Below are 24,892 nucleotides of genomic sequence, written 5' to 3'. Positions count from 1 at the left end.
AATTTTGACTCCCTGTACACAGCATCCTGAGCTACTTAAAGACATTGACGATGACTTCTATCTAAATAGAGATAGTGAAATATATACAGGTACAGTATATTTCATTTGAATTTAAATAATCCTCAAATAAAATGAAAACTAAAACACAGCCTTTACCTTCACACCCTGAGTTAGTGACCTCAGCAAATGGGTTGTCACACGTGTTGCACTGGCGACCAATCACGCCGGGCCTGCACGGGCATTGACCGGTCTCGGGGTCACATGTCCGTGAGAAGGAGCCGACGGGGTAGCAGTCGCATGGCAGGCAGCTGTCTGAGCCCCGCGGACGGTAGTGAAATTCCTGAATACACGAGTGAAACATTCCATAGCAGAGATTCACAGTAAGACATCAAGTGGCATTTTATTGATGTTTCTTTTTTATTAAAGGTGAGCCACCAACTAAATTGCAAATTGTCATATGCCCAAAAGGCTGTTTGAATGACAAACGACGGTGCTGCCGACATCGTGCTGCTCGGCAGGGACTTGACAGGAACAGGAAGTCATGTCACCTCTTTGCTCCTGATAACATAATGATAAGATACTCATGTGCCTATGTCTGCATATACAGTATAAACTGTGTCAGACGTAAACACAGATCATATATGTAGACATGGACACATGAATAAAATATGAAAGAAATTCCATATCACATCACACAGTTCCTGAAACGTTTAGATTAGAGGTCAATAGCAGAGATTAGAGAGTAGATTGTAGCCAGGATAATAAATACTGTTTACACACACTCATACAATATACACAGGTAGGACTATGGTGTCATTTTTCATTTAACTGGTATGTCTGCATAAGACCTTAAGTCTGTCAAATCGCAACGTATTTGTCATTAACATTTAATAGGAAATTTGAATTTGAAAAGTGAAGCACTATAATATAATCGTGAATGGACTATTTTCCAACAGTGTGTGCATGGCTATGCTCCAGGCACAAGATTGCCATTGTATATTTTGACACACAAAAAAACAGCATGAAGTATATTTCACATCTTTTGGGAACAAGGTATCCAGCCATCCATTTTCTTAACTGCTTACCCAAATTAGGGTCTGACTTCAGGTGACAGGCAGGGTACACCCTGAACTAGTCACCAGCCAATCGCAGGGCACATATCATATAAACAAACAACCATTCACTCTCACATTCCCACCTACGGACAATTTAGTTTTCAATTACCCTACCATGCATGTTTTTGAAATGTGGGAGGAAACCAGAAACCAGAGAAAACCCACACAGAAACGGGGAGAACATCCAAACTCCACACAGGGAGATCAGATTTGAACCCTCAGAACCGCGAGGCAGATGTGCTAACCAGTCGGCCACTGTGCCGCCTATAGCAAATTATTTTTTATGTAATTTGTTTGAAAAACCATTGGGTTTTTTTCAAATAATCTAAATAAATCAGTATTATAGTACTCAAAATGCATTAATTAATTGTGTACAAATGTAAGAACAACAAGCAGACTGGGTGGAAATCGCTGTCCTTCTGGTTTAAACCAAAGTGATTTAGTAAGCGCATATTAATGTGGTAATTGTATATTCTCCAATATAAAACGGCATGTAAATAGAATATGTGTGTGCCCTACCTTGCAGTGACAGTGTCCACTTGTCTTGTTACAGTTGGTGTCGAAGCCATTATTGGCATCACAATGACAAGGCCCGCACGTGGGAGACCCCCACCAACCTCTGGGACACTGGTGGTCAATCCTAAATGTGCACACAATAAGAAGGGAGGGGGGGGGGGGGGGGGCAACGTAAGTAGAAAAAGTATACACACCTTTGTTGAAATGCCAGGTTTTTGTGATAGAATGGTACCACAATATATCATTTTTAAAACAATTCCACCTTTGTGTCCTGAAATCTTTACAACTCAATTTCATTTAAAAAAATATACATATTCATTATCAAGCAGGAAGAAAAATTTTAATAATTTGTTTTCACAAGTGTGCACACCCTCTTAGATGGGTTTGTGGCTGCGTTCCGAATTAACCAATCAAATACAAACTCATGTTAAATGAAAGTCAGCACACCCCTGCCACCATTTAAAGTGCCTGTGATTAATCTGAAATAAATTTAAGTTGTTCTGAAAGTCTTTTCTTGATTTGTATTTAACTTTCTAGTTGAAGCATGTCGATTTTGCGCTAACATTGACTGCTATTTCAAACTTGTGATAATTCCTTGCACCATCTGAAAAAAGAAAAAAAGCCCCAAAGCATGATGCTACCACCACCATGCTTCACTGTAGGTATGGTGTGCTTTTGGTGAAAAGCAGTGTTGTGTTTGTGCTGAAAAATACCTTTTGAAATTATGCCCGAAAAGTTCAACCTTGGACCATAACACATTTTCCCATGTTTGGGAGATTTTCTTTGTTTGAAATTCTTTTTTTTTTTTTTTTGAAAGAATGAAATTAGTTTTACAGTTATAGGCTGCACTAATAATCATTCAAATGTATTACTATTTTAGACCAAAAAACCTGGCAGTTGAACAGGGGTGTGCAGATTTGTAATATCCACTGTATATATATTTTTTTTTCCTAGAGAAAGACTTAAGAATTACAGAAAAAGTACAATGTCCCCATGTTTAAATGGTTATCAAATGTGAATATGAAAATTAGCTATCCGCACTGGAATCGAATGGGTTCAACGTCGGCCTCTGAGAACCTTACACAAAGTTTGACAGAAATTGGTCCTATAGTTGTTGTGGAATCTTGTCAATGAAAATAAGCATTGAAACCCAGAGACACCTACCTGTGTTGGCAGTACTGTCCATAGTGGTTGTCTCCACAGTCGCAGATGTAGCCATGTGACGAGGTGGGTTTCCTGTGGCACTGAGCTTCATTTTCACAAGGATTCAAATGGCAAGCATCAGTGCAGCCTCTCCCATAGTAACCTGCAAGTGTGACAGCGTGTGTATAAAATTGTCTGTGCATTCTGCTGGAATGTGAGAAGAAAAATACAAATAGCCCTAACATTTATGTACAGCTCTTTTTTTTTTTGTCAATCACGCGTCGGAAGAAAATGTACATTGATGCCTGAAGCTATACACAGAATTGTAATAGTGTAAATAAGTAGATATAGTCGATAGATGCAGAGCCGATAAACCTCAAAGGATTGGATTTCCTTTGCGCATCAATAGAAAGACACACACACACCTAAACAAACATGCACACAACACGATTATATTGTAATACACACACCTACAATCATCGTCATCATTCCATGTGTCAGGCATTTCATTTACTATTATTGCTTTTGCACACGCTCACACACACACACGCACCTGCACATGCACACACACTCTTGAGTATGGATGCTATACATCTCCACTCATTCACCATGGCAACTGACAGAGCACCATGACAACGGCCTTGGCTTTGTTCACACACTTAATGAAATAGGCATTGAGACAACAATATGGGGAAAGAGAGACCACAAGTCAGAAGTGGAGAGATTTGAGACTGTACAAACATAGAAGCAGCACATCATAGGAGTCAAGAGTATGATTTTACATTATACTGTATAATTATGAAAGACCATTTAGGCAGTGCACCCTCTCCCAATGTTTATGAATGCTCAGGAAAGGATAGCTGCTAAATTGGAATGCATTTTACTACATTAAACTGCAAATTGCGATTCCCTGAGATATTGTCGCCAAGCTGAAATTCCACAGAGAGAAATGCATTCAGCACTATCACACTTATTGGAAACATTGTAAATACTGTACGTTACAATATATTAGAATGCTCTCTGTGTAAAAAGAACTCTTGAGACTGTGACATGACATCGTTGCATTTCACTTGAATATCTGATCATATTGCTGAGCACAGACCTCAGCCAAGATTGATTGAAAAATCACGGCACGCCGTAGATCTCATTGCAGCCTGCATCACAGCATTAACGCTGCACGTGTGTTTTGCCTTTTTCTTCTGCTTTTTGCAAAACCTTTTCCGAAAAAGTGACTGGAAGAAGAATGTGACAAGAGAAGAAGAGCAAGATAATATTTTATGCAGAAAAGAGTGTTGCAGTGACATGACAGTCAGCGATGATCGCCGGTAGTCATGTGCAAGACTGAGGAGAAGTGCTGAACGATAAACACATATTTTAGAACCGGATAAATTTTGTTTCAGAATTGTGATGGACAATTAATAGTAAAACCAGTGTGTTAGATAAATTCATGTTGTGTATCAAAGTCAGATATTGATCAAGCAGGACTGGCAGCATTGGTTAATCTCTTTTGTTAACTGCAGCACTGTGGGTGACTGGCGGCAGTTTGATTAAAATCTGTAAAGATATATTTTAATCATTAGAATCCATGTGGCTACCAGTGAGTACAATATCAGTGTTTTACCTAGCTAAATCAGGCAGCGGGAATTGCAGCATGGTGCAAATGACAAAAATATCACACTTCCATTTAGGCTATTCTCTTGTTGGATATTCATTTATCTGCATGTCTGCTTCACTCCATGTCAGCCCGTCCTGTTGGCTCTTTTTTTCCCCCACAGTATTAGTAGTTCCGATATCAATGCTGATCAATTATAAAACAATAATCATAATTATCAATTAATGATATTCCCCACATTAAAAAAATCTGTCAGTGTGATTAGTTTGCCCTGGTTTGAATTTGTTTAAACAATTGCTTACACAGTTATTTGCATGTGTTTGGTCTCTCAAATGAAAGGGAATTATTGAGAGCATAACTCTCTGTATTTTTTTCCCCTCTATGCTGTTATTAAACTTTTGTCTCTGAGCTGCAGTCGTTGTACAACATTCTCAATTTTAAATGATCATTCTGCTGATGAAAGATAATGAGAACTGTAGTTTAAAATAAACAAGAGCAGGGGTAGGACGTTTTTACATGTTTAGTGTGTATGATTCTGTTTGTGTGTGTGTAAGTGTGCGCTGTGTTCCATGCTAATAATTCAAGTTGTTAGCATTAGCTCACGGGCTAGTGGAGGATGCTACAGGAACAGCACTGCCTCCATGCTTCCTCTCTCAGGCTGCCAGGCCCGAGGCTCCTAAACACACAGCGTATCCTCTTCATCTTACATGCAATACGCACACACTCATTGACTCCTCTTTTGTTCCCTCCATCTTTGCTCCAAGCACATGCTCTCATTTCCCAACTTTACCTAGTTAGAAACTCCCCTCTAACTTTCTTAATTTTTCAAGTTTGCATGTATTGTGTTTTGCTTTGCAGGTTGAATTAGGTTGTTTTTCTTTTTTTATATAAGAGGCTTCTTCAGACAAAATTGAAAAATCTTAAAGAATAAAGTTGAAATGTAACTATAAGTTTAATTTGACAAGAATAGCAATGTTGCAAGATAAGAGTCTTGATGACAACATTGTGAACAATCGTCATCAGTGTTGTCACAGTTACCTTGAAAAAGTAACTTAGTTACTTCACTGATTACTTGAGTTTAAGAGTAACTGTTACTTTTCTGATTACTTGATTTCAAAAGTAACTACATTAGATTACAAGTAACTTAGAATCAGTTACTTTCAGCATCTGCCAAGTGGCAGGAATATCGCTTATCCATAGTACAAAAAGAGCATTAGCCCATACCCATTACTTGGTAATGTTCGCCAAACAGGTTACAGAACGACATCATCAAAATGAACCAATAACCGAAATATTAGTGTAATTGAAGCCACATTCAATGAGCTGTTTAGTTACTTAGACTTACATGAACATCAGCAGTGCAGTGCATTAAACCAGCTCACGAGCAGTCCGGAGTGCAGACGAAGTTGAAAGCTCTCACTTTTCATTGTAAATATTATTTAAGCGAAGTATTATAAGTCCTTCAGTCCTACATGACGATTTCTGACCCTGCACTTCGGGATGAATTATTAACCCGCAATGCATTTCGCACTTAACACACCAGTAAAACGCTTAAACTTCTTATTGTGTAAATCAAAAAAGGAACAACAATCACATATACTTTTTTACTAAGGAAAATAATAGTGTGGTGACAGTGTAGGTGTGCATTTCTTTGCATTTTTCAGATTTTCTGCACCTTCACTGTGCATTGCATGACAAACATTGTCTTCCAGGTAATATTTCACAATACATCAGAATAAAAGTGGGCTGTGTGTTCTGTAAACTGCTTTTGGCCAGATGAGCTACTGTTTCATCAAGTCACTAACCAACAATTAGGACTTGCTAAGAGATGGTGTTGTCTCAAATGTAACTATTATTGGTTTGATAAAGAAACTGTAATCTAATTATCTTCCTGGGTACAGTAACACGTTACATTGCTCATTACTCAAAATAGCGACATTTTGGGAGTAATGCATTACCAGTAGTGATGGCGAGATGAAGCTTCATGAAGCATTGTAACACTTCAGCCATTGGTTTGAGTAATGGTTCATTTCTTGATGCTTCATTGCACATGAAACCACCTGCTGGGTATGTGCATAATCACAGGCAGGTGTATCTTTACCACATACAGTATGTGCTGCGTTGCATTTTTGCATCTTTTTGGCTCCTGTGAATGACCAGTCCTGCTTAGGGTTTGAACTCAGGTAACCACCATACGGCTGGGCTATTAGACCAGGGTGCTGGGTTAGTGGCCACCAGCCTCTTTCCAAGGATTCTGAGGAGGGACGTAAATGGAATCGCTCACTATTTTGGTGTCCAAGCTAGGTCCAAACGGCTGCTGTCAACACTCGCCAAACTCTATTAGCCTATACAAACTTTATCCAAACTGAGCTGACCGCAACTTTATAAACACACACACACACACACACACACACACACACACGCACACACGCACACACGCACACACGCACACACACACACGCACACACGCACACACACACACACATTTTTAATGGAGCCTGCATGAGGGGTTTAGATTGCTGTCAAACCTCGCGGCAAACCCTGAAGCGCTTCCCGAATCGGCCATGTGGTACAGCCGGGCAGCGAGGATTCGGACGTCATCTCTTGCGGTTCCGCCCCTCAATGAAGCAAGCCTCGATACGCACTTTGCGGAAACGCCCCCTCCTTTACCCGACACACACCTCGAAGACTCGGCACATCTCGTAACATCACTAGTTACCGGCATCACAATATCAAAGGTATATTTTAACGCTCATCATATGACATGTTATTGTTTTTTGCAAAGGAGTGTTGGGCTACACGGGGCTATACTCTACTTAAACACCCATACACTTTTTTAAATTCCTCAATAATTTAACTTCACAGTACTCCATTATAGAACTTTATGAGTATTTGTAATATGACTTTATTCTTATAATTTAATGACAATTGTTTTCTCAAATACTTTCTCCCAATGTGCAGACAGAATTTTGCAGAGAAATAGTCAAAAGAGAACTGAGAAAGGCAGTTGTAGCCTTACAGCTGGAACTCTTTCTGCTGAATTAATGATTTAGGCTTCAATCTTTTTTTTCTCACACCTATTGTGCATATGTATTCATGCAATGTGTCGCCTGTGTTTCCAGGCTGTTTGATTAGGCTTTCTCAAGTTCTCTTTCTTCTCTTCTCTTTTTTTACCACCCCAAACTGCTACTGTTTACATTATTTCTGTCTCCCATCATTTTCACTTAATTAAGCATTAACATTTTAAAGCCGTCTGCTCTTGCTCTCCCTTTGTTTCATACTCCTGCAATTATTTTTTGGCTTGTTTCTTCATCTGTTTGCTCCCACTGTTACGATTACTTTTGCTTTAATCTCTTCTCCTATGCCTCATTAGATTCAGCCTTTTCCGTTTCTTCTTCTGTTTCACGTGGATGACAACTCAAACATCTCCTCAACATTAGTTAGACATGCAGTGGTGTGAAGTAATTAAGTACAAATACTTTGTTATTGAACTGAAGTAGATTTTTGAGGTATCTGTTCGCTTTTGGGTCCACATCTGCATCACTAAAGACACCCTTAACAGTATCTGTACTTCTACTGCAGAGTGTGGGCACTTTTTACAACTTTTCTTTTCCTTTTTCTCTCTGAAGATAGGACTTGCAATTTCACTGTACCAGTGGGGTGACTGTTATCCCTAGCTTCCCAATATCACTCACCGGGTTCGCATATGCAGGTGTGCCTCTCCCATTGGTCCGTACAGCGGCTGTGGGCGGGACAAGGAGATGAGACGCAAGGGTTCCCGACATTGCAGCCAATCTCCACTTTGACAGTTCTGGAGGGGCGCGGCAGTGAGGGGGCGTCCGGTCTCACACCCAAACGAACACCCTAGAAAAAGAGAGAGTTCTATTGCATACGTTCTTTAAGAACAAATGACCTTCCCTTAGGAGCACACCCATTCCTCAATAATCCATCCATGTAGTCTCACCTGAATGCATCCTCTGATCCCATTCAGGACCTCTCCGGAGCCCAACACTCCTCCCACATGCAGATGTTTCACCTTCAATCCATGAATCTCATTCCCCACTATTGCTGTTCCCTGATGGAGGGAAAAAGGTGACAAGAGGTCGAAGGGTGACAGAAGTGCCAGATGATCATTAATCATGCATGGACAATGAATTCCTGAACAAATAAATTCCTGATTTCATCCGAATAGCAGTGTTTATCCATCCATCCATACATACATTTTCTGAGCCGCTTCTCCTCACTAGGGTCGTGGGAGCCTATCCCAGCTGTCATCGGGCATGAGGCGGGGTACACCCTGAACTGGTTGCCAGCCAATTGCAGGGCACATACAAACAAACAACCATTCGCACTCACATTCACACCTACGGGCAATTTAGAGTCTCCAATTCATGCATGTTTTTGGGATGTGGGAGGAAACCGGAGTGCCCGGAGAAAACCCACGCAGGCACGGGGAGAACATGCCAACTCCACACAGGCGGGGCCGGGGATTGAACCCGGGTCCTCAGAACTGTGAGGCTGACGCTCTAACCAGTCGCCCACCGTCCCGCCTAGCAGTGTTTAACCATGTAAAATAGTAATGTATTAGGAATGACGATATCAAGGTTGTCAAAATTTATTCTTAATGAAAACTGAAAAAAAAAAAAATGGTTGGGTAAAAATTATGAACTCCCAGTTTGTAGAAATTGTAAATGATTGAAGTGGAATATTCCTAAACATATTTTCATGTGTGATTATATTATCAAGTACTGTTTTTGAGTTGTCGTCATCATAAGGGGTCTTTGAGCCGTGCTTTGTCTGGTCCCTCATCTAGGACCTGTTTGCCATGGGTGACCCTGCCAGGGGCATAAAGCCCCAGACAACTTAGCTCCTAGGATCATTGGGACGCACAGCCCGAAAGGGTAACGTGGGTCCCCCTCCCCATGGCCCCAGCTGTGGGAGGGGCCATAGGGGTCGGGTGCAGTGCGAGCTGGGCGGTGGCCTAAGGAGGGGACCTTGGCAATCCGATCCCCGGCTACAGAATCTGGCTCTAGGGACGTGGAATGTCACCTCTCTGGAAGGGAAGGAGCCCGAGCTGGTGTGTGAGGTCGAGAAGTTCCGACTAGATACAGTCGGACTCGCCTCCACGCACAGCTTGGGCTCTGGTACCAGTCCTCTCGAGAGGGGTTGGACTCTCTTCCACTCTGGAGTTGTCGAGCAGGTGTGGGTATACTTATTGCTCCCCTGCTCGGTGCCTGTACGTTGGGGTTCACCCCGGTGGATGAGAGGGTAGCCTCCCTCCGCCTTCGGGTGGGGGGACGGGTCCTGACTGTTGTTTGTGCCTATGCACCAAACAGAAGTTCAGAGTATACACCCTTTTTGGAGTCCTTGGAGGGGGTGCTGGAGAGCGCCGCCCCTCTCTTCACCACAGTGTCCAAGATATGCGGCCGCAAGTCCAATGACACGACCACAAAGTCGATCATCGAACTGCGACCGTGGGTGTCCTGGTGCCAAGTACACGTATGGACACCCTTATGCTTGAACATGGTGTTCGTTATGGACAATCCGTGATGAGCACAGAAGTCCAATAACAGAACACCGCTTGGGTTCTGATCGGGGGGACCGTTCCTCCCAATCACTTCCTTCCAGGTCTCACTGTCATTGCCCACATGAGCATTGAAGTCCCCCAGCAGAACGATGGAGTCCCCAGCGGGTGGACACTCTGGTGAAGAGAGGGGCGGAGCTGTCAACTGATCACCACCTGGTGGTAAGTTGGCTCCGATGGTGGGGGAAGATGCAGGTCCGACGTGGCAGGCCCAAACCTATTGTGAGGGTCTGCTGGGAACGTCTAGTGTAATCCCCTGTCAGAAGGAGTTTCAACACCCAGCTTCGACAGAACTTTGCTCATGTTCCGGGGGAGACGGGGGACATCGAGTCCAAGTGGACCATGTTCCGCGCCTCCATTGCTGAGGCGGCCGACCGGAGCTGTGGCCGTAAGGTGGTCGGCGCCTGGCGTGGCGGCAATCCCCGAACCTGTTGGTGGACAACAACGGTGAGGGATGCCGTCACACTGAAGAAGGAGTCCTATCGGGCTTTTTTGGCCTGTGGGACTCCTGAGGTAGCTGATGGGTACCGGCTGGCCAAGCGGAATGCAACTTTGGTAGTCGCTGAAGCAAAAACTCAGGCATGGGGAGAGTTCGGTGAGGCCATGGAGAAAGACTTCCGGACGGCTTCGAGGAAATTCTGGTCCACCATTTGGCGTCTCAGGAGGGGGAAGCAGTGCACCATCAACACTATGTATAGTGGGGATGGGGCGCTGCTGACCCCAACTCGGGACGTTGTGAGCCGGTGGGGAGAATACTTTGAAGACCTCCTCAATTCCACCGACATGTATTCGTCTTCCCATGAGGGAGCAAAGTCTGGGCTCTACTATCTCTGGGTCACCGAGGTGGTTAAAAAGCTCCTCGGTGGCAACGCCCCAGGGGTGGATGAGTTTCGCCCGGAGTTTCCCAAGGCTGCGGATGTTGTAGGGCTGTCCTGGTTAACACGCCTCTGCAACGTCGCGTGGAGATCGGGGACAGCGCCTCTGGATTGTGTGACTGGGGTGGTGGTCCCCCTTTTTAAGAAGGGGGACCGGAGGGTGTGTTCCAACTACAGGGGGATCACACCCCTCAGCCTCCCTGGTAAGGTCTATTCAGGGGTGCTGGAGAGGAGGGTCTGTCGGGAAGTCGAATCTCAGATTCAGGAGGAGCAGTGTGATTTTCCTCCTGGCCGTGGAACAGTGGACCAGCTCTACACCCTTGGCAGGGTCCTCGAGGGTGCATGGGAGTTCGCCCAACCAGTCTACATGTGTTTTGTGGACTTGGAGAAGGCGTTCGACCATGTCCCTCGGGGGGTTCCTGTCGGGGGGTGCTTCGGTAGTATGGGGTACTGAACCCCCTGATACGGAATGTTCGATCCCACGACCGGAATCAGAGTTTGGTCCGCATATCCGGCAGTAAATCTGACTCGTTTCCGGTGAGGGTTGGACTCTGCCAAGGCTGCCCTTTGTCACCGATTCTGTTCATAACTTTTATGGACAGAATTTCTAGGGGCAGCCGAGGCGTAGAGGGGGTTCGGTTTGGTGGTCTCAGTATTGCCTCTCTGGTTTTTGCAGATGATGTGGTTCTGTTGGCTTCATCAAGCCGTGACCTCCAACTCTCACTGGCTGAGTGTGAAGCGGCTTGGAAGAGAATCAGCACCTCCAAATCTGAGACCATGGTCCTCAGTCGGAAAAGGGTGGCGTGCCCTCTCCAGGTCGGGGATGAGATCCTGCCCCAAGTGGAGGAGTTCAAGTATTTTGGGGTCTTGTTCACGAGTGAGGGAAGAATGGAACGGGAGATCGACAGGCGGGTCGGTGCAGCATCTGGAGTGATGCAGACTTTGTATCGGTCCGTTGTGGTAAAGAAGGAGCTAAGCCGAAAGGCGAAGCTCTTGATTTACCGGTCGATCTACGTTCCTACCCTCACCTATGGTCATGAGCTGTGGGTCGTGACCGAAAAAACAAGATTCCGGATACAAGCGGCCGAAATGAGTTTCCTCCGCAGGGTGTCCGGGCTCTCCCTGAGAGATAGGGTGAGAAGCTCGGTCATCCGGGAGGATCTCAGAGTAGAGCCGCTGCTCCTCCACATCGAGAGGAGCTAGATGAGGTTGCTGGGGCATCTGATTCAGATGCCTCCCGGACGCCTCCCTGGTGAGATGTTCCGGGCACATCCCACCGGGAGGAGACCCCGGGGGCGACCCAGGACACGCTGGAGAGACTACATCCTTCGGCTGGCCTGGGAACGCCTCGGGATCCCCCCGGAAGAGCTGGAGGAAGTGGCTGGGGAGAGGGAAGTCTGGGCGTTCCTGCTAAAGCTACTGCCCCCGCAACCTGACCTTGGATAAGCGGTAGAAAATGGATGGAAGGAGGGATGTTTTTGAGTTCATGGTAGGCTAAAATCATTTGAAAACAGGGGAGTTGCAGATAGAACAATTTACTTGTTAAATAAAATAAATAAAATAAGAGCGATGCACAGAGGGCCAATGCTCAAGTTATAACAGTGACAGTGTTTTAAAGCAGCTGTGGCTGGGAACATTAAACATCAAGCATGAAATATAAATCAATGAGTTCCAATTACAGTGTTAGTATTTCAACAGTAAGAATTGATGTTTGGCGAACAGTCACTGCCAAACAATTTCAAAGGTAATCACTGTCTAATTAATGGAGACTGTGTCACAATCTCATACTTCAACTGCTGAAAACATAATCACCAACTTGGTAAAAAGATTTTAGACACAATCTTTGTCCATTTGTAATGGTCACATCTGTACAATGTTCCTTGGGAAAAAACAGTTTGTCTGATTTCTTGTTTCTGCTGCTCTCTGTCCAGGGTTTATTCTCCGTCAGTCCCAAATCTGTCATTCAAACAGCCTATTGGGCGTGGCCCTATGAACTCTGCCTAGTAACGACACGGAAGAGGAGAAAGACTTGTGTTGACCTATACTGATACTAAAATAAAATTTCAGTTGTGAAATGTTTTTAATGAATCACGGATGCTATTTCTGATGTCAATGCAGCTTAATGCTTTGTTATGGTAAAATTAATTTATTTGTGGGAAAAAACATTAAAATAGAATAGATTTGGGTCCAACTCCAAATTAAAGTGTGGATACATTTATTTTCCCTTTTTGCAATTACATTTCACTTGCATAAGCAGGGAAGACAGCAAATTGAGCTACACCTACAGAGCTGACCAGAGTGCTATTAAGAGTCAAGGATTTGCCTGTGTGTGGGTTTTGGCTTCAACAGTTTTTTTTTTTATCTTAGCTCCAAAAGGTAAAATTGAAGTGATTAATTGTTTTAGCTTCACATTTCTTACTTGATAAAGTCCAAAATCCAGGCGAAGAGTGGCAACGTAACGAGTTTCACGGCCACTGCGAACATCCCTCAGCTCTAGCTGGAGATCGTGCCACTGCCCATCTGCCACCTGAACCTGATCCAGTCTCAATCTCACTGGTCTGGTAGAACCCCGAGTCACAGAGAACACCAGCTGACCATTTGTTACCTGGAAAGGGATGGAACACTTCAGCAAAGAAAACATCCTTAAGCCAAGCAAACAGGAAGAAGACCCAAATTGTAAAGGTTGTGTTTAGGAACCTGGAATAGCAGGCTGGTGTACTGGCCAGCTTGGGCCTGAAGCAGCGTCCCCTCTCGAGCTCTGGTTCGGAACACTAAGCCCAGGTACCAGGGTGTGGAGATGGTCACGTCGTTCTTTAGGTCCCACCAGAGGACACTGTTTCCCATGAAGCGATGGGGGTGTGGCATCACTAGGAAAGGATGACAAAGAATCGTGCATTGAAGGTCAGAGACATCCCAGATGATGATAACAATCATGAGTCATTGAATGAGTCATTGGACTTGAGAAGAAATATGATGCAGACAAAATTCAATATTACTGCATGTGTGTTTAGAATAACCACGAAGCGAGTACAGTACATTCGTGATCGGTTGAAAATATCAAAAATTATGTTGGCCTGGGGGGTCAGCATTGAGATAAATGAGTTTTACTTCCAGATGAAAACCATTGCCGTTCACATGAACACCTGCAGTAATGACTAAAAACACTGTAATTTGAATCCCAGGCCAGTAGTTGGTAATAGCACATCACTGAAACATGAACAAGGGGGCCAACTGCTTGTCCTTCAGAGTGGAAGTTTCTTTTGGATATCCTTCATTGGTGTATATTTTCTATGGGAATGAAGACTTTGGTATGTAGTGTGACTCAGGTGCCCTCTAATTTGACGGACAAGCAAACTGGTGGATCACGACCCAAAAGTGTGTCGGCGACCCATTCTGGGTGCATCACGAACAGCAAAATTTTAGCTGTATCTAATTATTATTTCTTCAAAACATTTTTCAAAATTTTTTATTTTTGATAGGAAAGCACCAGAAATCTGCATCAGTCTTCACTACAAGTTTGTGTCGCTGTCCAGAGGCAAGTTGGCAAAGCGTAAATAATGTGACATCAGTTTATAAAATTTGGATTTCTGTAAATTGACGGTAAAAAGAGACAGAAAGCGCATTGTGTACACTTTTACAACTGTTATTATGTTTTGCCTTAATTTGTGAACATATTTATTTGTAGTAGTAAATTGTTAAAGTCCCTGTGACGTGAAATCCTAGATTTGTTTCTAAATACATTATACGTTTGAAGATAAATTGTATAGCGTTATGATTATCTTTTTCTTGATTTATTTTTTTATTTTTTGCGTGGCTAAAACGGCACCCAAGGTATCCGACATGAGTCGACCCTCCCTGACTATAATTTAGCTGCCCCGTGACTTACAGTAGTTGGGTGACCAGTCAGCAGTCACATTATATCCCCACGGGTGAGTGTAAATTGGCTCGTTTGCCTATTTTATGGTTATAGTCCACAGTAGCTATTCAATTTTAAAGTGACTTTAAAACTACTATTGTTTTCATAGTCCATGCAATCTACTGTACAGTATTTGACACATATTATATGAACAGGAGCAGTAAAGTCAGGGATGTTGAATGTACAAAGTCATGGATCTCATTTGATCTGCATCCTGAGACGCACAAAAATGGTCATGGACTCATAAAGTAAGATCAATCTGAGTCTGAGGACGCAATTTTATGGAGTAAAGTATTACGGCGTGGTGCTGGAAATCCGACGTAGAATTTTTTTGACAAGAGAAGGAGTCTAGAGTGCGACTAATTTGGTCGCAAAAAAAACGGAATTGTTGAATTTTTTTCAGATTTATTAAAAAACAAAAACTGAAATATCACACAGCCATAAGTATTCAGACCCTTTGTTCTGACACTCATATTTAATTCGGGTGCTGTCCATTTCTTCTGATCATCCTTGAGATGGTTCTACATCATCATTGGAGTCCAGCTGTGTTTGATTATACGGATTAGACTTGATTAGGAAAGCCACACACCTGTCTATATAAGCCCTTACAGCTCACAGTGCATGTCAGAGCAAATGAAAATAATCAGGTCAAAGGAACTGCCTGAAGAGCTCAGAGACAGAATTGTGGCAAGGCACAGAGCTGGCCAAGGTTACAAAAAAATTCTGCTACACTTAAGGTTCCTAAGTGCACATTGGCATCCATAATCCTTAAATGGTAGATGTTTGGGACAACCAGAACCTTTCCTAGAGCTGGCCATCCGGCCAAACTGAGCAATTGGGGGCGAAGAGCCTTGGTGAGAGAGGTAAAGAAGAACCCAAAGATCACTGTGGCTGAGCTCCAGAGATGCAGTCGGGAGATGGGTGAAAGTTCTAGAAAGTCAACCCACACTGCAGTGAGACTGGCATGGAGGCAGAAGACGACATACTGTATATGTGTTTACGAATGCCGTTTTCGAAAATTTGGAAACTTGTTTTACTTTTACTTCTATAACAGTAGTTCTTGACTTAATGGAAAAATGTAGGACCCTTGGTGACATCAGTTGAGAACCTCTGTTTATACCTTTTTTAATCTCTTTTTTGTTGTAAAAATATGCCCCAGAATTTAACCTTTACAAATGAAAGCTGTTTCATAGCATGTAATGGCCTAATATGATGTACCCTGTTCCTTTTTTTCTTAAAAGGAATGTACAAACACCAAAAATAACACACTTAATGATCTGTTCCTTTTTTTCTGACACCACCCATTCAACTTTTATCAAGCAGTTTGTTTTACTAATAAAGGCATATGCTAACACTTATCAGTTTTTCCAGCCTGACTCCTGCCTCCACTCCACTCCTGCTCATCATTGTAACAGCTTTTCATTTATGTTCAGAAGCCCTAGTGGTCTGTCTACTGCTCTGATGCGTTCTGCTTTCAAGCTCAATCATCAGCCACAGCTTGTTTTGGTAAAAAAAAGACTTGAATTATGTTTTTTTTAAATTATTATTATGAATTCATCCATGCTGCACCTCTTTGCCTCTTTACTCTTCCCTCTAAAAGCCTGTGTTAATGAAGCCCACTAAAAACCAAAAGCACATTCTTGTAGTTCTTATACTGTGATCACAATGCTAAGTATATAACATTTTAATATTTAATACTGTACTACATAGCAAAACGGATTAAACAAAACTAAAATAGACTCTCACCATGGCTACAGTCCTTCCCTCCGTACCCAAGAGGACAGTCACAGGAGAAAGTCTCCCAGCTGACCCGGCAGGTTCCTCCGTTCTGACAAGGGTTGGACTTGCAGAAGGGAAGTTTGGCACTGCAGCCTATCACAGACATAGATAAACATTGCATGTTGCAAAAAAAATGGACTGTTTACACTATCTGCAAAGATTCAAAAATCCTATACATTGCACATTGTATATACACTCAGCTGTTCATTGTTGCACTACTACCTGAATTACATTTATTGTCGATTAATTTCAGAGACAATGAATGATCAAAAAGTGTAGAATACAAAGTAAGAACACATCATAAAAACATTCTAAAGTGTAACCAAGACAGTAAGACATTAGGAAGGACTCCAATGATTTTAGCCCACCGTATGAATTGGTCCTTAAATTAAATTGAAAAAAATATATATCTTTTTGTTCGTTTTGTTTTTTTACCTGAAAAAAATGTGGTGATAGCACACGCTTTGTCATTGACAAAAAAAGTAAACCTCGTGAAAATCGGTTGAGAAATGAGCAACTTATGACTTAATTTCAATGTCCATGCATTTTGCCTTTGAAGGGAACATTGACCTTCCCAACATGGCAGCCATGTAGGCACGTCAGTTGGCCGAGCTACTACAGCGCGCTGGCGTATAGTCTTCATAAATATGGTCAGAACTGCTACACACATTTCCATCTTTGTTAACGCTAATGACCAGGTAAATCTTGATTTACAACCCTGACACAATCTATGAAATGACAGTTGACCACACGGGGATGCTGCAATTACTCCTCTTGAATTGCTGTTTGTTATATGTCAGCACTGACTCGGCAGGGGCTTGTAATGGTGCAGCGCTATTAGCTAATAAGCTAATTAGGCACTTTGAGCTATTGGTAGCTAATTAAATAAGATAGTGTGTGTTCATATGTGGTGTTTTGTTTTATTTATTTTTTTGATAGTAAAAAATTCTAAATCTTACCACGAATATTTTATTTCTAGTCAAAACTAATTAAAATTAGACACGCCATGTATAAAAAAAAATAAAAAATTTTAATGAAATTTGCCAGTGGAGTATAAAAAATAGCGGCACTGTGGACGACTGGTTAGAGCGTCAGCCTCACAGTTCTGAGGACCCGGGTTCAATCCCCGGCCCCGCCTGTGTGGAGTTGGCATACTCTCCCCGTGCCTGCGTGGGTTTTCTCCGGGCACTCCGGTTTCCTCCCACATCCCAAAAACATGCATGAATTGGAGACTCTAAATTGCCCGTCGGTGTGAATGTGAGTGCGAATGGTTGTTTGTTTGTATGTGCCGTGCGATTGGCTGGCAACCAGCTCAGGGTGTACCCCGCCTCCTGCCCGATGATAGCTGGGATAGGCTGCAGCACACACGCGACCCTAGTGAGGAGAAGCGGCTCAGAAAATGGATGGATGGATGGATGGAGTATAAAAAATAAAATAAAAACTTACTCTCCTGTCAAACTTTCACATTTCAGACGGATACTTTTCAAAATTAGGTTATGGGCTCAGCGCACCCAAACTACTCGACCTAGACTGGCCCCTGGAGCTAAAGTTGTAGTTACTTATTTTCACTTTGACGGTCTACTTGCATTGGAGTCATTCACCTGTTACATCAATCATGAATAATATACCATTACTAGGACTATAGGAAATAAGCATTGGTGACATCTACAGACAAGCAAATCTTGAAGTTGGCTATGGTTGATTAGTATTGCTGACCTGGCAGTGTTCCATTGTTAGCAATAAACCCGGCCAGGTCCAGTGGCTTGTTGTCAATGTGCAGCTCCTTCATACAGCCGATAAACTCCCTGGCACCGAACGGAAAGTTGTCCGGAACATTGGGGACTCCACCCAGGAACAATGGACCAGTCAGGTCAAGAGACCTGAGAAAAAAGGAGACACGGTCATGGACAGAGTGCCAAGTAAAAAGCAGAATTTTCTGATACACCCATTTGTAAAACAACAACAAGAAATGACAGGAGATAGGGATTGAACAAACCCATTAAATATGTTGTCAGGCGAAATAATAATCGCAGAATAAGCACAGCTTTTGGGGAGAAATCAAAAGATAATGGTGGTCTAAAAAATTCAGGGGATGAAAAATTTAAAGACAAGGAGCTAGATGAAGGAACAAGAGATTGAATATGAGTGACATTAAATAGGTGGATTACAAGGCAGAGAGGGGACAGAGCAGAGAAGAGGGGCAGAAAATAAAATAGAGTGTGTTTAAGGAGACATCAACAAAATAATAATCATCATCAACAACATAATGGAGGCAAAAATATGATAAAAGGATGACAGGAGGCAACTGGGGAGGCAGATGAATAAACAGAGATTAAGTGTGAGTTACAGCAAACATCAAGAGGGTACAAGTGTAGACGTGGATGAAAAGACAGAATGTGAACAGAGGAAATGTAGGGAGAAACAAGATGTCACAAAAATGAGAAATGAATGTGGTGTCCCTGTCACATTTTTGCCCTCCAGTGTGATTTTTGTGCTTCTTTTTCAAGCTGGTTTTGATAAAACACAAAAGTCAAATGGCAAAGAAAAAGAGCCATTAATACACAAACAAGAGATCCATTTTTGACAAATATTAACAAAAAGCATCATTGGAAGCCAGTTCTGGGTAAAAGGAGATGAGACAGGCCTCCGAGTCAATACAGTGATCTTTAGGCCTTTCTCTGATCCTTTAGGCCTTTCTTTATGCTTACATGACACAGCCGATGTGATTACAGCACCCAAAGGCCAGACATAAACCACTACAACAAACAGAATTGTTTTTAAGCACGTGTGGAGTAGTGTTCAGCTTTAGTACGTCTGCCTCACGGTCGAGAGGGTCTGGGTTTGAATCTTGGCCCCAGCCTTCCTGCGTGTGTATGTTCTCTTTATACTTGCATGGATTTTCTCCGGGTACTCTGGCTTCCTCCCACATTCCAGAAACATTCTTATGTTAATTGAGAGGCACAAATTGTCCAAAGGTGTAAATATGTTTGCTAAGTACAATATGGATAAATTGTCAATCAGTCAGTGACGGCGGTTAACTTGTTTGATACAATTATTTTTAAAATACATACAATGAAATGCATGAAGTTACTCTAAGCAGTAATCTTCCATCGGCACATTTGCAGCGATTTTCAAAGTTAAGGTTGAGTAAATGTACTAATAATTATTTTTTTACGCTTGACAGGTCAGAATGTTAATCAACTTAGATTTCTGAAACAAACATCTGTCTGTTTGTCCATCCCAATTTTCTGAACTGCTTATCAAGTTCAGGGTCGTAGGGAGCTACAGCCTATTCTAACTACTGTAACTCTGGACAAAAGGTGGATTACAATATAGCCATTCACTCTAAATATTCACACTATCACTGAGTGGGAAATGAACCCACGCTGCCTGTAACAAAGTCAGGCAAATATACCTCCACAACTGATGATAGCTAGTATATTTCTATAATTTCTCAGGGGTAATTTAAATCTGACCAAATGGCAAAATATATCATGTTTATGGTATATATATTATATATATATATATAATATAATATATTATATTTATAACATTTTTATTGCAGCATGTGTGTTTTGGGTGTTGTTTTGTTGCAGAAAAGACTACAGGGTTTTGGGCATGTGCAAGGAGGCAAATTTCTGTAAAATACTTCAGTTGTGAATATAATGTGCTCATATGCTTAATCAAATTCCCTGCAAAGTTCTGGTGACAATACATTGGACCATTGGGGTGTTGTTATTGAAGATGGGAGAGAGATACAAGCAGCCAATGCTGAAAGAAATTATTAAATATGAAACGGGTACTAAGATCATTAGAGAAATACAGCTAATCACCAGAGAGCATGCAGTCAACTGGTGAACTGTCGAGCCTCATGAAAGGCGACTTGATATCCTAATTTCAAGCTCTTTCATTCTGCAATTCTAGGAGCGCAGGGGTACATGATTCACAAATTAAAAACAAATCCCTATATCCAAAATGTATTGGCCCTGTAAATGTAAACAACATTCTAGTATGAAAGAAGACACACTCACTTCTTGCTGCTGGTCTGTGTGCCCTGAGCAGCACAACTGTAATTTCCAAGCTGTGTGCCAAAGCGGAGTGACAAGGCTGTATCGCAGTCGTCAATGCTTACTACTGCAATCTTCTCATCTGAGGGACCCTGGGCCTCTCCACCCATGCTGCGCTTAGGCTGAACACACAAAGAAGCAAAATTAAATGTGGCCCCCGATTAAAAAGACATATTTTAAATCATGGCTTTATTGTACAGCACAAGGATTTTTAGATACAACCAAGCAGATCATGTTAAGGAACCACATTGTCAACTAGAAATGCATTGTCATATTAGATGTCTACTGTGTATCCCACAAGTTATCATTGGGACCATCAAAAAATATGGAAGTGGGTGGAAGCACAAAGTACTGTCCACTGTATAACTCTATCGGGAATGAAGAAAATTACAGTTACATCTTATATTAAAGACACAAGTAAAGCCTAAAATATATATATATATAAAATATTAAGTTACCTTCTGTAATTTGTTGCTACAATTGCTATTTGTTAGTGTGGCTTGTTGCTAATGTGGCTAATTGCCTAGTGAGTAAGCTATTGTGTCAGCATAAGTAGTTTTTCATGTAGCTAGTTATGTAATTGCTAATGGTGTTAGCATATCCAGCAGACAGCATAGATGGTTGCCTCCATTATGTGTTGCTAACATTGCTAGCGCATCTAGTTGGCAGTGTAGCTAATTGATTCTGTGGCTAGTTGCTAACAGTGATTGCCTATCCAGCTGACAGTGTAGCTAGTGCCACTGAGTGTTGCTAAAGTTAATAAAGCTCAGCTCAGTTCCACTTGCATCAGTTTTCCACTTGAAAATAGTAATACTAGTGGTCAAAATTAAACGGAACATGTTAACAAACAATAAGAATGGAGGATGATGTTCTCTTCTCTTGTTTTTGGCACATGGCCATGTGGAAACTAAATTATAGTTCCATTTACTAAAGTTTGTAAACAAATAACATGAACATTTCATAAAATTGTGACCCACATATAGTAATTTGTGCATGCCATAAAGTTGTAAACATTTTAAAACAAAAAATACCATTTTGGCCCACATACAGTACCGCAAAAAGGTAGTCCCTTCTCAAACTTTTTTTCGCATAGTTCCAACTTTAATGTTGAAGATCATCAAACAAATGTAAATATCAGACCCATATAAACATAAAATGCCGTTTTTAAATGGTGATTTTATTCACTATGGAGGGGGGGGGGAGCGCCACAGTATTGAAAGCTACCTGGCCCTGTGTGGAAAAAGTAATTGCCCCCTTTGTTAAATCATGAATTAATTTGACTAATCCATTTCAATCAAATTTTTGGGAAAGCGGAGTTCATTTTCACTGACCACAACCAAGCCTGAGTCGGCCAACAGATCTCAAAAACCTTCAACGAAATGCCACAATCTACAAAATTCAAGAACAGATGACAAATAAAGTAATTGATATCTATCAGTCTGAAAAGGGTTACAAAGCCATTCTTAAAGCTTGAGGACTCCGGCAAACCACAGTCAGAGAGCTATGATGAACAAATTGAGAAAACAGTGGTGAATGTCCCAAGGAATGGCTGGCCTACAAAAGTTACCCGAAGAGCACAGCAACCACTCATCCAGGAGGTCACAAATAAATCCAAGACAACATCTAATGAACTGTAAACCACCCTTGCCTCAGTTAAGGTTCATGCAATAACCTAAACTGGGCAAAAAAGGCATTCATGGCAGATTTCCAAGGTGAAAGCCGCTGCTGACAAAAAAAAACAAGTCAAACCATGTTGGTGGTAGTGTAATGATCTAGGGCCACTTTGTTACTTCAGGACCTGGATGACTTGATGTGATTTATGAACCATGAATTCAGCTCTTTACCAGAAAATCTTGAAGGAGAATGTTCGGCCATCAGTTCATGAAGCGCACTTGGGTTCTGCAGCAGGACAATGATCCAAACCCTACCAGTTAGTCAACTTCTGAATGGCGTAAAAAGCAAAATGAAGGTTTTGGAGTGGCCTAGTCAAAGCCCGGACTCGAATTCCATTGAAATGCTGTGGGATGACCTTAAAAAGGCCGTTCATGTTCAATAAACCTCCATTCTTGCTGAATTAAAAAATTCTCCAAGGAAGAGCGGGCCAAAATATCCCCACAGAGATGTAAACGACTCATTGCCAGTTATAGAAAACACGTGATTTCAGTTGTTGCTGCTGAGGGTGGCCCAACAGTATAAAGTTTAAGGGACAAAACCTTTTCACACAGGGCCAGGGAGCTTTGAATGTTATTTTTCCCTTAATAAATAAAATCACCTTTTAAAAATTGCATTTTATGTTTATTTGGGTTATCTTTGTCTGATATTTACATTTGTTTGGTGATCTTATAGTGAACATTATAGTGGGGAAAGAAGGGGGCAAATACCTTTTTGCGGCACTGAACATACACCTAAAGAACATGCTTCAAATAATACTGTACACAAAAGTCCATAAGTTTTCCCATGAATCCAACATATACCAGTGGGATACACTTCTCACAAATCTCATAGCAAGGAAAGAGGAAACGAGTTATTGCTCGGGCAAGAAACAACGAACCAATTGTTCACACACAGTCTGCAGGGTACGAAAGGAAGACATAAGCATGTATGTGGACTCAGTCACGCAGTCATACTCACATAGCGGATAGCTGGCTGAGGAAAATAAAAGAACAAAAGAAAATTAAAGGTGATGTGCATTCACTGTGCATGGCTAGAATGACAAGCAAACACCCATGTGATGGTATAAACACACATTAGTTCTCAATAAAATTATTGGCATGAAATCTTAAAATGTACTATGCGGACACAGCAAAAGCAATTCACATTCAGGAGAAAGCCAAATGATATGAAGTCATTACGCAATTAAACGTGAAATGTAAGTGACAATAATAAAATAGCACAATTGTTACATGACATACAATGATTTTGCGATAAACTCACCTTGTTGTAATAGTGGATGTGAACTGTATGCCATTCCCCATCACTCACACCTCCAGACAGGAAGGGACTCACCTGGGTGGACGATTCACCTGCAGGTATTGAACAAAAACTTAAAATATAACCACACTGTGCAGAGTTTTCTGTTTGTTCTACTAACTTTGTAAAATGGAGGAACGTACCTGTGGAATATTTGAGTACCACTTGTCCCTCTTGGATCTCCAAAGCAATGAAGTCGTGCTTCTCGTTGAAGCGGCCATTGTAGAACAGAAGACCGTTGCGCTCAAGTGTTGCAAAACTAGAAAACAACAACATTTTTCAGCTGCATGGCCATGCAGAATGGTGGATCTGTACATCTTTTGTGCTGGAACAGTTTTGCTGTGCATCGGGGGTGGGGTCGGGTGGGAGACGGGGGGGACGGGGGTTGAAATACTCTCTCTGGTTAATTTTGAATTATTCAGATGTTTATTGAAAATGCAGCCAGACAGAAAAGGGTTTAAGGGGAGGGACTGGACAATGGGGATTGGGTTGCGAACCACAGCAGAACAATAGATAGAGAGTCTAGATATTATCTTATTTGTGGATGGGGGCACACCCGGTGAGGACATGCAACAACTAACCAATAGGACAAGATGAGAGAGGACAGAAAAGGGCAGGGCAGAACAGGATGTGCGAAATGAGCAAGGCAGTGCTACTGATGAGTGGGATGCTTTTATAGTGTCTAAACAGATGTAACAATCTGTGAGTTGATATCTTAATATAACCTGTTATTGTTAGTTGTCCCAGCATAAGCAATTCAAGCATATAGCGTGTCTATGGAACCTATTAGTAAAAGAACACCATATCACATGCATGTTAGTCAACTGGTGTACGGAGTTGCTGAGCCAGCACATTGAGGAAGGGTGGACCCGGCCCCCTCCACCAACAAGGAGGGGGGGCAAGCCAGGGAGCCCATCCCGTGGGGGGGACAGCCAGTGGTACGCCACACACTCCCCAGGATGCAGTACGGTCCCGCAGCCCAATTGAAGCACCCCGACCAGTCCCAAAGGGAGGGGCACGGGTAGCGGTCCAGCCCCCACCCTCCACCCCCACACAATCCCCCACCCAGCATGCACCACCGCTGCCACCATCCTTAACAACCCCAGAAAGCATGGTTGCCCCAACCACCACCAGGGCCCAACACAGGAGCCAGCTGACACCTGAAAAATAGGTCACAGTCCGCCAAAAGTGAGCCCATGTTAAGCAGCCGCCGTGAGCAATAATGGGCGAGGGTACCAGGAGAGGGGAGAGGAAGGCAGGGACCCAAGGGGGCGGGGAGTAGGGGACCCCCCGTCTCCCCGCGGCCCGACAACTG

General features: G+C 42.5%; 1 protein-coding gene across 1 annotated transcript in view; it reads right to left on the bottom strand.

The window, feature by feature from the left end:
- Positions 1-24,892, bottom strand: part of celsr3 (cadherin, EGF LAG seven-pass G-type receptor 3) — a 95,469-nt gene that overhangs the window by 33,014 nt on the left and 37,563 nt on the right. Inside the window, 12 exon segments of the mRNA XM_061680447.1 lie at positions 157-340; positions 1,635-1,755; positions 2,796-2,937; positions 8,082-8,250; positions 8,351-8,461; positions 13,265-13,450; positions 13,543-13,712; positions 16,508-16,633; positions 18,257-18,420; positions 20,572-20,729; positions 23,542-23,630; positions 23,721-23,836. Of these exon segments, the coding sequence (XP_061536431.1) occupies positions 157-340; positions 1,635-1,755; positions 2,796-2,937; positions 8,082-8,250; positions 8,351-8,461; positions 13,265-13,450; positions 13,543-13,712; positions 16,508-16,633; positions 18,257-18,420; positions 20,572-20,729; positions 23,542-23,630; positions 23,721-23,836 (1,736 nt within the window).

This window comes from Phycodurus eques, chromosome 1 (genome assembly GCF_024500275.1).
Source record: "Phycodurus eques isolate BA_2022a chromosome 1, UOR_Pequ_1.1, whole genome shotgun sequence".
Classification (NCBI taxonomy): domain Eukaryota; kingdom Metazoa; phylum Chordata; class Actinopteri; order Syngnathiformes; family Syngnathidae; genus Phycodurus; species Phycodurus eques.
Note: the sequence above shows the minus strand (reverse complement) of the source record. Positions and strands in the feature narration are given on the sequence as shown.